The sequence below is a fragment of the Cannabis sativa genome, chromosome 9 (assembly GCF_029168945.1).
Source record: "Cannabis sativa cultivar Pink pepper isolate KNU-18-1 chromosome 9, ASM2916894v1, whole genome shotgun sequence".
Lineage (NCBI taxonomy): Eukaryota > Viridiplantae > Streptophyta > Magnoliopsida > Rosales > Cannabaceae > Cannabis > Cannabis sativa.
In genome coordinates, this window is record NC_083609.1 from 30562015 (window position 1) to 30577329 (window position 15315).

Below are 15315 nucleotides of genomic sequence, written 5' to 3' on the forward strand. Positions count from 1 at the left end.
GATCAAATGCCTTCCTTTATTATTATAAATCTCGGAGCCTCTAAAAAGAGATCGAGGAGGAAGATTTAACAAACATATGATGGATCTCCACAAATAAATAGAAGCTAGTCCAATATGGTACAATTACATATATGGCCACGCTCTATACAATGATGAAATAATTTATTGTTGCCTAAAAACAAATTAAAAAAACAAAACATACACAAACCAAACCATGTCCTTATCCTAGCTTAATCTCCAATCTCCACATTCTTCTTCTTACTTTGCTTTGTCCATAACCACTCCAACTTAAAATCAGCAAAAGCATTTGCAACGCTACCACAAAAGAAGTTGAAATGTGTGGGTCATCGCTAATTGACAGACCCTTATTGAATAATGAACATTCATTCGAGGCTTGGTGCGCGTTGATGGAAACTTCTTTTATTCCACTTTTCAATCTAGAACCTGCAATTATAATAGCAATAATAATAAAAATTAACTATTTGTAATTTAGTAATACTAACACCAGTTAAATAAAATAAAAAAACCAAGTAATTACTTATTACTTACATGATCCATGTGTGTATGGTGATAAAATTCTTGAGCTTAGTATGGAGGTGGGGGTGGTGGGGAAGAGTAAATGTAAGCGGGAGGTGATGGCAATTTTACTGGTGGAGGAGGTGAGGTGTAATGGTATGGGGGAGGTGGAGACTTTGTTGGTGGTGGTGGGGAAGAGTAGTGGTATGGTGGAGGAGGTGACGGTGATGGTGGTGGTGGGGATGAGTAGTGGTATGGTGGCTCCTCTTCGTGCTTTGGTGGTGGAGGAGAGGTGTAGTGGTATGGTGGGGGAGGAGACTTCACTGGTGGTGGTGGAGAGCTGTATTGGTATGGTGGTGGTGGTGATGGAGATGGTGGTGGTGGGGACGTGTAGTGGTATGGTGGTGGTGGAGATTTTACGGGTGGTGGTGGGGAGCTGTAGACGTATGGTGGGGGAGGAGATTTCACTGGTGGTGGTGGGGAGCTGTATACGTATGGTGGAGGAGGAGATTTCACTGGTGGTGGTGGGGAGCTGTAGACGTATGGTGGGGGAGGAGATTTCACTGGTGGTGGTGGGGAGCTGTATACGTATGGTGGTGGAGGAGATTTGACTGGTGGTGGTGGGGAGCTGTATACGTATGGTGGAGGAGGAGATTTCACTGGTGGTGGTGGGGAGCTGTATACGTATGGTGGAGGAGGAGACGGTGAAGGTGGTGGAGGTGATGAGTAATGGTATGGTGGTTGCTCTTCGTGTTTTGGTGGTGGTGGGGAGCTGTAATGGTATGGTGGAGGAGGAGATGGTGATGGTGGTGGTGGAGAAGAGTAGTGGTATGGTGGAGGTGGAGAGTGTACTGGTGGTGGTGGGGATGCGTAGACATATTTGGGTGATGGTGGTGGTGGAGATTTGTAAATATACTTGGGAGATGGGGGCGGTGGTGACTTGTAGACGTAAGCAGGTACCGGTGGTGGTGGTGACTTGTAAACGTATTTTGGAGATGGTGGTGGTGGTGACTTGTAGACGTAAGCAGGGACTGGTGGTGGTGGAGACTTGTAAACGTATTTGGGAGATGGTGGTGGTGGTGACTTGTAGACATAAGCAGGGACTGGTGGTGGTGGAGACTTGTAAACGTATTTGGGAGATGGTGGTGGTGGTGACTTGTAGACGTAAGCAGGCACCGGTGGTGGTGGTGACTTGTACACATATTTGGGGGATGGTGGTGGTGGTGACTTGTAAACGTAAGCTGGTACTGGTGGTGGTGGAGACTTGTATACATATTTGGGGGATGGTGGTGGAGGGGATTTGTACACATAAGCAGGAACTGGTGGTGGTGGAGATTTGTAGACATACTTGGGAGATGGTGGTGGTGGTGACTTGTAAACGTAGACCGGAGTAGGTGGTGGTGGTGACTTGTATACGTACTTGGGAGATGGTGGTGGTGGGGATTTGTAGACGTAAGCTGGAACTGGTGGTGGTGGAGACTTGTAGACATACTTGGGAGATGGTGGTGGTGGTGACTTGTAAACGTAGACCGGAGTAGGTGGTGGTGGTGACTTGTACACATACTTAGGAGATGGTGGTGGTGGTGACTTGTAGACGTAGACTGGAGTAGGTGGCGGTGGTGACTTGTAGATGTACTTGGGGGATGGTGGTGGTGGTGACTTGTAGACGTAAGCTGGGACTGGTGGTGGTGGGGATTTGTATATGTATTTAGGAGAAGGTGGTGGTGGTGACTTGTACACATATGCTGGGGTAGCAGGTGGAGGTGGAGACTTGTAAACGTACTTGGGAGATGGTGGGGGTGGGGAGCTATATACATACTTAGGAGATGGTGGTGGTGGAGACTTGTACACGTATGTTGGGGTAGCAGGTGGAGGTGGAGAGTTGTATACATACTTGGGAGATGGTGGTGGTGGAGACTTGTAGACGTAAGCTGGCACTGGTGGTGGTGGGGAGCTGTATACGTACTTAGGAGATGGTGGTGGTGGTGACTTGTACACATATGTTGGGGTAGCAGGTGGAGGTGGAGACTTGTACACGTACTTAGGTGATGGTGGTGGTGGAGAGTTGTAGACATATACTGGAGTTGGTGGTGGTGGAGACTTGTACACATATGGAGGAGGGTGCACAGGCTTGGTCTTGTGGCATTCACCGTAAGGAGTCTTTGAAGCATAAGCAAAAGACTTGGCGTAGAGCACAACCTCGTATTTGTTCTTCGACTTCACCCTGAGTTTGGCACCCTTATCACCATTGTGGTACTTGGTTGGAATGTTGCATGGGGAGCCCTTGGGGGCAGCATGGAGCATGGCTGTGCAAGCTTTGCCTCCATATTTGCGGTAATTGAAACCTTCAACTGTGATGCTGTACTTGCCGTTGATCTTTGTTTTGCCGTAGGCTTTGACTTCTTTGTCTCCAGCCTTGCAAGTCACCTCAACGACAGCTCCTATTACACATTAAGATAATATTTTGTTAATTATGCAATAATGCTACATCACGACCACAAACATTAGAACCACTACAATATATTTTTACAAAAATCATTGTTTGGTTATTGAAAGTGATAGCTTTTTCTTTCCTAAATTATTCTCGTGTCACGTATGGAAACATGCAATTCAATATAATAAGGTTGAAGTTATGATTTTACTATTGTAAAAAATGGTTGTATTTAATGTATATAATTTGCTTTGATGTGTACTTTTATTGAAATCATCAATTTTCTCAAAACGTGTCTTTGATTCGATTTCTATTAATTTAAAACTATCATTAAAATTGTTATACATTTGGTCACTTTTAGTTTGTATAAACAACTCTAAATATAAATAAATAATTATATTACCACTATTTAAAATATACTTATCCTTTACTATACATTTAACATGATTTTAAATAATAACCTAAAAATATTCTATCACCAATAATATTATCTTAACAATATAAATATAAAATCATAAATATTTAAGATTAAAAAATAAAAACTATGTATTTTATAGTTAATTCGATCATATTTTCGTAAAAACATAAAGAAAAAAAAGTAAACAGTGAATAAGTAAATAAAATTTTTAGACGTAAGAAAATAGAGTATACCTTTAAGGTGCTTCTTGTTGTGAGACTTCTCAGGGTATGTCCAGTCATAGCATCTGTAGCAGTACACTTTACCGACCACCTTGAACACCAAAGGGTGTGGGTGTGGGTGTGGGTGGTATGGGGTTGGTGGTGGTGGAGAAGAGTAGTAGTATGGAGTTGGTGGTGGGGGAGACTTGTAGTAGTAAACTGGTGGAGGTGGAGATTTCACTGGTGGTGGTGGAGATTTGTAGTAGTAAACTGGCGGTGGAGACTGCACTGGTGGTGGTGGAGATTTATAGTAGTAAACTGGTGGTGGAGACTTCACCGGTGGTGGTGGGGAGCTGTAAACATATGGTGGAGGAGGAGATGGTGATGGTGGTGGTGGAGACTTGTAAACATATGGTGGTTGCTCTTCATGTTTAGGTGGTGGTGGTGGGGAACTGTAGACGTAAGGTGGTGGAGGAGACTTCACGGGTGGTGGTGGGGAACTATAGACGTAAGGTGGTGGAGGAGACTTCACTGGTGGTGGTGGGGAGCTGTAGACGTAAGGTGGTGGAGGAGATGGTGATGGTGGTGGTGGGGACTTGTAAACATATGGTGGTTGCTCCTCGTGTTTAGGTGGTGGGGGAGACTTGTAGTAGTAAGCTGGTGGTGGAGGAGATTTCACTGGTGGTGGTGGGGAACTGTAGACGTAAGGTGGTGGTGGAGATTTCACTGGTGGTGGTGGGGAGCTGTAGACGTAAGGTGGTGGTGGAGATTTCACTGGTGGTGGTGGGGAGCTGTAGACATAAGGTGGTGGCGGAGATGGTGATGGTGGTGGTGGAGACTTGTAGACATAAGGTGGTTGCTCCTCATGTTTAGGTGGTGGTGGTGGAGAGTTGTAGACGTAAGGTGGTGGAGGAGACTTCACTGGAGGTGGTGGGGAGTTGTATACATAAGGTGGTGGAGGAGACTTCACTGGTGGTGGTGGGGAACTGTAGACGTATGGGGGTGGAGGAGATGGTGATGGTGGTGGTGGGGACTTGTAAACATAGGGTGGTTGTTCCTCATGCTTTGGTGGTGGTGGTGACGAATAGTGGTATGGTGGGGGTGGAGACTTCTTTGGTGGTGGTGGTGAGCTGTAGACGTATGGTGGTGGAGGAGAAGGAGAAGGTGGTGGTGGGGATGTGTAGTGATATGGTGGTGGTGGGGACTTCTTTGGTGGGGGTGGTGAGCTGTAGACATATGGAGGAGGAGGAGATGGAGATGGTGGTGGTGGGGAAGAGTAATGGTATGGCTTCTCTTCATGTTTTGGTGGTGGTGGGGATGAGTAATGGTATGGCGGAGGAGGAGACTTCTCCGGTGGTGGGGGAGAGGTGTAATGATATGGTGGTGGAGGAGACTTTTCAGGTGGTGGGGGAGAGCTGTAGTGGTATGGTGGTGGAGGAGACTTCTCTGGCGGTGGTGGAGATTTGTACTCATAAGGAGGTGGTGGAGAGCTGTATAAGTAAGGATCAGCGGAGGCTGAAACGACATTGCTTGCAACTACAAGCATAGCCATTGCAAAGGCCATTTGGGGCCATAAGCGACCCCTATTGGGGCCTTGCCCCGGATTCATCATATTTTACCGGAGTAATTTTTTTCTATAGCCAATGTGTATAAGTTTGTGAAGACTATTCTCTTGGATATACTATCCAAAGAGAAAGAGAAGTTGAGAGAGGGAGAGAGAAGCTGATTTGTTTCTGATATGAAAGGAAAGATGAGGGCGTGTTTTTATAGTGAGAGCTAGTCGTTGAGGTGGAGCTGTCAGAAGGGACCAACTCTATTGGCCTTTACTTTTGATTAATGCAATTAATGGGGTCACCTAGCTGGCTTTAACCAATATTTAGTCTCCAATTGTAGCCTAATTGGATTCCCCCAGTGAGCCAAGAACTAGTCATCAACTGCTCTCATATAATAATAATATAAACAATACAGACAACATGGGTTTATTATCTTCTTAATATTTTTAATCTATATTTGTTTTCTTTTAAATAATTCCACTTCTTCACATTATATTTGAATAGCCGTCGTTGTCTATCTTAGAGTAAAAGAATCTTATTTACGAAAGGGAAACTCAATATAAACAGAAAAAGAAACCATTTTTTTTTTTAAAAGCTTCAATGAATTTAGATGATATTTTTGGGAGCGCGTGTTGGACAAAGTATAACCGTCTGATCTAATTTTTGAGAGACCTTCGTGGCTGCTATAATACTATGAATTATTAAATAAGAGCTACTAGGAGTACTAGGAGATTTATTGCTTTTTTGGCATCCAATGGCTGCTGTGAACTTTCCTAGTTCCTTCGACAAAGATAATTATAACGCATCTGGACCCAGATGAATGATATGATATACATAGTCGTACCCACATAGTTTCAAATTTGAAGACCATGATCTTTAATTTATTATGTGCTTATATATTCTCTCTATTATATATATCTAAAATTTTATACTTAAGCATGAGTAACATGGTTGATTTAATGCAAAGTCGTCTCTACAAGTACTTCTGCCAAGATTTACATATTTGTATCACTGCAGGGAATAATTAATGTTCGCTTAAATAATTGTTATTATTCTGTTTTTCTCTTGAGTTTCAAAATGGTAATTTACTATATATATATGTATATATTTATAAATGTAGAAATTGTTTGAGTATTTCAAATTTGGTTCTAGCTATTATGAAGTATTATGATAAAAAGGGAATATGCCATGTGAAGTAGTCAATAGAGTGGATCTGCAGCTTTTACAGGGTTTGAAGCTACATAGCAAGAAATAATTATATTAGGGAAAAAAGAAGAAAAGGGTAATTAAAGAAAGAAGAGTAAAATTGAAAGTGAAAATTAAATTAAAGAGAAATAAATTCTTTTTAGTCGTAGTATAGCGTAGTTTTAGAGGTCGAATGTTTGTTTTTCATTGCTTGTGCAAGAAAAAATAATAATGGTAAACATAAAGTTTTATGTACACATAGCAACGTGGATATGTAAAATCTGTATCATTCCATACTGTCCTGAAAACGACAGCGTTTTGGACCACTAAATATATTTCACACTCACATAAAGGTGAAAAGACCGTGCATGCTATATATTCCTCTTTATATCCAAATTACCTCAGATTAATTACCTTAATTTGAAGCCCTTAGCTTATTAAACTCTAAATTAGTTTTTTTTTTTTTTTTTTTTTTTTTTTTTGTAACGTTTGAATTTTAGCCTAGTGTAGTTTCTCTTTCCTCCATTAGAGGAAATGAGAAGAGTATAATTTAGCAATAAAATTTAATGACTCTTATACATGAATGATATACTGATCAGATCAAATCACATGTGCACATGGGCGACTTTCAATAATTTTCCATTTAATTTGTCAATAAGAGAAAAAAAAAACAAACATAAAAAAAGCATGCAGATCTCATGTATAAGCACTAATAAGATGACAAAGAGTAAATAAATAAATATCAAACCGTGAAAAGCATCTAATAATATAATATATTTATTATTATAAGGGTATCTATATATATTTTTATATATATATATATAAAAGTCCAAGAATGGACACTCACATCTATGGGTTAATTGTCAGATATATTATGAAGAGGAGAATTCATTATGTGTCATTTTTGTCGGTAAAACGATTCAATCAAAGAATAGTAGTAATTTAGACCTTCTGCTCAAACGAATGATTACTTAATTAACTGTGAAAACATAATGATTTTTAAGGCAAAAGACTAGTTAACCAATGACGATTAAGCACATTTAATTTAACGAGTGTAAAATTAAGCAACCAAAAGATCCTTTAATTTGGTTTCCACCAAAAAAAAATTATATTTTCCATAATTGGTCTAATCTTTTGGATAGTCAGTGCCGTGTAAGGGCAAAGGACCAGCAAAGAAAGGTTCAATATTTACTAATGTTGAAAAAAATAGGGTCCAAGTTGAGTGGTTGAAATAGCTTTTTATTACTAAAGCTGCCTTATGGAGATAGGTAGATAGGATACATAGTGAGGAATAAAAACATTATTGGAAGCTTTAAGACTTATTAAGAGTTCTTAGAGCAGTTGGAAATTAGAGCTGTTTCAAAGCTTGATACTTAGCTAAACCTATCGACTTTCTTTCAATTTTCTTTCTTCCTTTTTTGTTAAGGAATAATATATTATATATATAAACATATAAATTTATATAATAAGGATGATCATCCAGAGGAAAAACATGTGATGAACCATATCTCTATTTGTTTTCTCTTTTTTAGTGAATTTGAGTAACTAATTATGGTAAAGGTCATTAATATTTTTGGACCACAACAATGGTACCCTTCTTTTGCTTCAAACAAAGAAAAGCAGTTTGGGATGTGTGTAATGCCAATATCTTTGCAATTATTATCAGTTTTGGTATTTTTGAATCCAAACGAAAATATATATACACATGAAAAACGAAAATCAATAATGAATTGTTGACCACACCAATTTTCTTTTTCATCTGTGTATAGTACTCCTCCTTAAGGTGAACCTTTTGATATCCTCATCCAATATTTTCAAATTGAAACCCCCCTTTTCTTTCCAGAAAAAAGATTGAAAAAAACCCCAGTACGTATTTCCGGAGAATAAAATAGTTTACTTTTCTTTTATTTTTAAGTATAGTTATAAAGTTATACGAATTGCTTATCACCTATAAACTTAAACGACTTAAGAGTAATAGGATTAAATAAATGCATACGGAGTCGTTTTAATATGTGCAACCTACACAATAGCAGTACTATTGTACTAATGTTAATAACGCGGGTATTTGGTGTAACTATATGATTATTAAATAAAAAGTTGATAATGATAAGGTACATTCTTTGTATATACTTATATACATTATAATTTATAATTAATTAGTAAGTATATTATAGATAATCACCCGAGAGAGTAGAGTTCCATCTCATAATAATTGTTCGTTTCGTTATCTTTTCTCTTGTCGTGGTTTGTTTCTTTTATTATTATTATTATTATTTTCTAGTTAAGTTCATGTTGAACATGTTTAGAAATGAATTAGCGGTGATTAAAATATTATGTATATTATGTACAATTTCAGTAATAAATCGGGTTATACGCATATGGTCAATAATCAAACATAATAATGTTGTGTGTACATAATCTTTGAAAGGTAACTGAACATTAATGATTACAACTTGGGCACATGATAACAACATTTATAGCACATAGGTTTTTTTCATAAATATATTATTTTCTTTTATGTACATTTTCACAACCTAAATTTTTCATTTACAGCGAGTTAAAAAAATAAAAAATTACAATTTTACAAAAAAAATATATAATTTTAAAGTTTTTTTTTCTTAATAAAACAAAGACAACTCTGCTGCAATAGCAAGAGAGGGACAAGCAGAAATACAACCTATCTAAAGGCTTTTATACAAGCAGAAAAACAAGCAAATCTAGCTACACAATAAGCTACATTATCCCTAGACAAATGAAAACTCTTAGTACAATAAACTCATGACCCTTAATATTATTAAGGATCTCAAACCAATCTAAGAGACCTCTAATACCAAAGGCAAGCGCAGTCACAGAACAATAAGTAAGCTGAAATTGTGCTCACAGTTCAATAACAAAACATATTTCACGGCTGACAGAAGGGAGAAGAAAATTATTGGCAACCCAATGTGAAATCGCACACATTTGAGCAAAACAAATGGTGAATATGTGTATTTCGTCACACAACCCATGATATGATCACCATGAACCACTCAAAATCTATTTTGCTAGTGCGATGTCACATCGTGAATCTCATTAAAAATGGATCAATTGTGTGAGGAGGGAAAAAAGAATAAAATTGACTCAATTTTTAAATTTTCTTGATCCCGGGGCAATACCACAGTGCATGGGGAACATCTTTACTGTACCAATCATACACCAGTGGAACCTGCATGCTCTTGTATGCTAGGTTCTTTTTCACTGACAACCATTTGTGACAAAGCTTCCACCAAAATACCCTGACCTTGGGTGGCACTGCCGCACCCCAAATTAACTTCCACCAAGCCACATCAGAACACTCAGATCCTTTTTTTCAAAACCAGTGGGCAAGCATATAACAACCTTAACCATATAGTGCTCATCCTTCATAAAGTCTTAACATTGACAGTCTTTGTTGGGTCGTTCCCCACTAGTAGCTTCTAACACCAAATCTAAATCATTAGGATGAAATACTACCTTAAAGTAAATACCATTTCATTTACCATTCTCATCTTAAAGAGCCCCATCTTATCACATTTAGTTATAGCTGCCTTCATACATAGTGAGAAATTAAGTTAGAGGCCTCTTAAGCCATTTATTTGTGGCAGTTTTATGCCCTAAATAAAACTCAATTTTTTATATAATCTTATTTACTAATTAATAATATATTAGAAGTCATTTTATTAATTTTGTATATTTCTTGGTTCACGTGTTACGTACTATATGTTTAATATATAATGTTTACCGAAGTTTTTAGAAACTAAATATTTAGGAACTTAAGAAATAATAAAATGCAAAAATAAATAAGATAGAAATTTTTACGTGATTCAAGTGTTAATTAACCTTTGTCCATGAGTCAGTCTATTAGCCTCTAGGGGCGAATTTGATGAGTTAACAATATTTGGCAAGAAACCCCAACCTTGTGTTCTTAGATAAATAATACAATTAAGCAGAACCTAGCCATATCAGGATTAAGATCTATTGACCTAATATCAACTAACTCATATTGACTTAGATAGACATAACGACAATTTTATGATTGTTAAGAATATTTTACCAGGATCTAGATTAACAAACAAGTATGTTTCATTAACATCCTACATATGAATATCTCTAAAATAATGAGATTAAACACATAAGAGTTTAGCAAACCTTACATTGATTGTAGCGGAATAATATGACTCCTATCGCTCAGATCTCTAACCCTTGCTCCTTTCTATCGCAGAGTGTTATCAAGATCTGAGCCTGGATCTCTTTCTCTCCCTCAGGTTGGTTACCACCGTCTTCCACACTATGGTTGAGTACTTGACTAGTTATGTGTGGGTATGGTACTCTATCACTATAGGAGAATTTGATGAAGAACAATGAAGGAGGGTTCAAATTACTATAGAAGGTGTCTCTCATCTACTAGTTATCAGAGAATGAAAAATAGGTTTAAGTTTGGTTGAATGAATAGTTTGATGAGATGAGAGCATCATGTTTGTTTTATAGTGTTCCAACTAGGACTTAGGTTTGAATTATATAGACTAAAAAAGAATAAAATATTGGGCAAAAATTACCACTAATGGCCAACCACATAAAGGGACCATTCTCTAGTTACAATTTTGCCACTTTATTTCAACCACTTATTCTTCGTTCAGTAATATTATATTTCTAATTTGAATCCTATAAATGCCAAAATTATTTATTTAATAATTATAATTAATTGTCAAATAAAATTGCCAATTATATTATTTATTAATTAAACCATACAAAGTTTCTTAATTAATAAATAAACCTCAAAATCTCTATTCTTCACAATTAAGCTCTTGCTTAGTGAAAATGCATAAATAAGACATAGATTAATTTTAGAATTATAATTGATTAATTAAAACAAACTAACTGAGTATTCAAGCTGTATTATCTCAACTAGTGAAGGGACCATGAGCCTATATAACCGAGCTTCCAACAAGTACACTTGGAATTTATAAAGTAAATTCTCTAATTTATTAATTTTGCCTTGCGCCACTATAGATTTGAAATTACACTCTCAATTATATTGAACGCTCTATATGTACCAAGATATAGATATGTTATGATTATCCATTGTTACAATCCTAATAGTCAAAGATCCTCTATAGTGATCTACACTGAATAGGGACAAATTTACCGTTCTACCCTTCAATGTGTTTTATCCTTAAAACAATTAGCTACCTATAAATGATATTTTAGTAAACTAATATAATTATTGAAATGAGATCTCAATCATTTATCTCTATTAAGCCAAGCTCGAAGGAAACTATCATTTCACTTCTAAATACTTATAGAAGCTATAGATTCTATAACTATGATTAGCGCTTCCACTCAATTCAACTACCATGGTCCCAAGATGTAAGTATCCGTCAAAACCATTGGTTAGCTTTCACGAACAACTTGAAGAACATAAATAATACAACTAAGTTGAACCTAACCATATCTGGATTAAGATTATAGACCTAAGATCTGTTGGAATTATTTTACCAGGATCTAGATTTACTACCATGTATGTTATTTAACATCCTAATATGAATTTCTAAAACAATGTAAATAAACACATATAAAGTTTGAGAAACCTTACAGTGGGTGCGCAGGGGAATTAAATGACTCCTTCCACTCAGATCTCTAACCCTTGTATCCTTTCTGTAGCAGAGTATCACGAAGATCTAAGCCCGAAACTCTTTCCTTGTGTTTGGATTCTTCACAGTCTTACACACTATGATTGAGGACCAACTTGATGTGTGTGGGCACTTACTCAATCACTAATGGCTGAATACTATTTGTCAAGAGAGGCTATAGGTTTTGAATTGAAGAAGAAAGAAGAAGGAAGAGGTCTCATCAGAAAACCAGGTTTTTAGCTTTGGAGGCATTAGTTGGATGAAGAGACCATATCCTTCCTTTTATACTATCTTCAATAGGGTTAGGGTTGAATTATAAGGAATAAAAAAATGATAAAAATAGGGTGAAAATCCCTCCTAATGGTCGGCCATATGATGGACCCAACATTAGTTTGGGCTTTGTCATTTTTCCCAACTATTTTACCTATTTTTCATAAATACCACTTTTTGCACTTTCAACCCTATAAATGCCAAAACTATTTATTTAATAATTAAAATAATTATCAAATAAAATTGTCAGTTATAATATTTATTAATTAGACTCCATAAAGTCTCTTAATTAACAAATAAACCCCAAAACGCTATTTCTTCACAATCAAGCCATATCTTAGTGAAAAATTCATAAACTAAACATAGTCTAATTTTAGAATTATAATTGATTAATTAAAATCAATTAACTTAGTCTTACAAGCAGTTTGTCTCAACTAGTATGGGGACCATGGGCCTATATAACCGAGCTTCCAATAAGCAGATCTAGAATTTACCAAGTAAATTCACTAACTTAATAATTCCTCATTGCATCCACCATAGAACTTGGAATTGCACTCTCAATTACATAGAACGCTCTATATGTTCCACGATATAGATACGCTATTATTTATCCATTGTTATAATCCCAATAATCACTGATCCTCTATAGATAGTCTACATTGCATAGGGATACAATAACCGTTATACCCTTTCAATGTATTTTATCCTTAAAACACTTGGCCACCTATAAATGATATTTTAGTGAACTAATATAATCACTAAAATGAGATCTCAATCATTTATCTCTATTCAGCTAAGCTCGAAGGAAATCATCATTTCACTTCTAAATACCTATAGAAGCTATAGATTCCATATCTATGTTTAGTGCTCCCACTCAATTGTACTATCATGTTCCCAAAATATACGTATCATCCTAACTAAAAAGTAGGCTTAACTAACAAATCAAAGAACACGAATAACACTCTTGAGATCGAACCTTATCATGCCAGGACTAAGATCATTTGATCTAGGATCAACTAGCTAGGTGATATTGAATTGAATAGATATTACAATAAATTTATCATATCTAATCCAAGTTCAATATCGGTCCCTTCAAATGTATACTCCATACATCCGATACTGGTAAACTTTGTCAATGCACTAGTTAGGACATAGCACTTATCCAAGGTGTAAGTATACCTATCGCTGATATTCATGCCAGTCTAAATCCAGTGAGCTGACAAATCAGGGAATTAAACTTTTGTACATATTATCATGATTATATTCCATTGTGTTGACAACACTATAATCATGAACAAATACATATGTTCTGGACTTAATAGAATTTATACATTAAATATAATCATGAAATAAATTAATCATGTGAACCATGCAACATAAAATACAATTTCTGATCTTTATTAATTAGTAAATCTGATTATGTTGAAATGGATTTTATTTAGGGCACAAAACCCAACAAACTCCCACTTGCACTAATATAAAACAAAAAGTGCATTTCAAATAATCTTAACAACTTGATATCCAAATCAAGTGTAGTATGTAGTATACTCTCCGTAATAGGATCTGACAGGTTGTATTCAATACAACCTTTCCTCCACCATTACATTTCCTTAATCACAAAATCCTTAAAATTGTGAAATTTCTCTCTATATGTCTACTCCTCTAGGGGTACTGGATTCTTTACTTTTTGGCAACTACTTTTGCGTTAGTCAGGAAGTAACACTAGTAGTTAATAAATGTTGGAACGATGCCAAAAATGTACAGAACTTTCCTTAGACTGAATAAGTATCTTTCCTGCAACTTTAACATTCAGTCTCTCTGGTAGACTTAGAGACTTCAGATATGTTTTTATACTTCTCCAAAATCACTACTCCACCCCTAGAGTAATCACCATCTCATCAGCAGACTTTCTAGCACTAAGGCAAGTCTAGAAATCTGATTTGGTGTAGTCTAAGAGTATTAAATACACCCTTATCGACTAACATATAGTTCCTCTTCTTGATCTTAATATTCACTTAATTGCCTTCCAATGTTCCTTTCCTGGATTAATCTGATACCTACCCATTACTCCCCTTCAATAGCAGGTGTCTGGTCTAATGCATTCTAAAGCATATCTGAGACCTCTCACTGTTGATCCTAAGGAATTCTTTCATTGGCCTTTATGTTTTCTAGAATAGTTGAAACTTTTCTTTTAGATAAACGAAATCTACATCTAGAAGTGGAAAAGCTTCTATAGATTTAGCCACTAGAAAAAATGCTTTAGCATCTTAATAAAGTAAGTTGCTTGCACTAGAGTAAGTAAATTACCAGGCATACCACAAGCCATAAGTTTAGATAAACTCAAACCTTTACTACTAGGAACAGGAAGTTTTATTAAGTCCTTTGAATAGACTTTACTAACGAAATTTCCTTTCTTGTCCTTGCATTAGAAAACTTTCGGTTGTTCCATATGAATGGTTTTAACCATAGTTCTCTTGGCTTTTCTTCTTAGTTTCTTATTTTGATAATCCATTACTTGTTTAAACTAACAATGGATTTTCATCACAAGTGTCTTCCAAGTCATAACAGGGTGAGTTTCTTGAAACTCTCCTACTACAACAAGGTACCGTGACTTTTTGTCTAAGAACATAAGTGGAATTATCCTCTTCGGTTGTGTCAAGACAATAGAGGCAGTGGGACCACCTTATACAAAATAAGATGATAGAACACTTTTGGAATCAAGAAAAAAAATTATCTCCTTTATTTGCTACTTTGTTTTCTGACTTAGTCATTTTCTTAGAAAAGTGGTATTTGTTAAAACAAACACTTTCTTATCTAATGACTATGGGATGGTCCACCCCTAATCACTTAGAATAGCTATCAAACATGCAAACCTTAGTTAACAGTTCTAGCTTTTCTTAAGATTACGATTAGGACATCCATGAATCTAGTAATGGTTTACACTAAGTACACAACCATTCCATCATTCTACAATTTTCCTATCACTAGGGTATAGGCAACGACTAGTAACTAATCATGAAACTTATACTATAATCAATATGCAAATTGAATTTCTGGGGAGGTAAGTTTGGATATAATTCAAATATCAACTTGA

The 15315-nt window shown here is 36.3% G+C and overlaps 1 protein-coding gene across 2 annotated transcripts; it reads right to left on the reverse strand.

Annotated features, from left to right (window-relative positions):
* On the reverse strand, nt 1-5506 carry LOC115721760 (extensin-2-like). 2 transcript variants are annotated; one of them, XM_061103667.1, is made up of 4 exons: nt 4274-5506; nt 3599-4225; nt 550-2957; nt 1-444 (listed from the first exon to the last, which is right to left on the reverse strand). In XM_061103667.1, the coding sequence occupies exons 1-3, from the start codon at nt 5175-5177 to the stop codon at nt 586-588; spliced, it is 3903 nt and encodes a 1300-aa protein (XP_060959650.1). In that variant the 5' UTR covers nt 5178-5506; the 3' UTR covers nt 1-444; nt 550-585. The 2 variants fall into 2 exon arrangements, with proteins under 2 accessions (XP_060959650.1, XP_060959649.1); XM_061103666.1 differs by having other exon boundaries at nt 3599-5506.
* Nucleotides 5507-15315: the final 9809 nt, after the last annotated feature.

Coding starts and splice junctions, on each gene's coding strand:
- LOC115721760 (XM_061103666.1), bottom strand. CDS start 5,177: ATGATGAATCCGGGGCAAGGCCCCAATAGGGGTCGCTTATGGCCCCAA. Junction 2,958..3,598: donor CAACAAGAAGCACCTTAAAG/GTATACTCTATT, acceptor AATGTGTAATAG/GAGCTGTCGTTGAGGTGACT.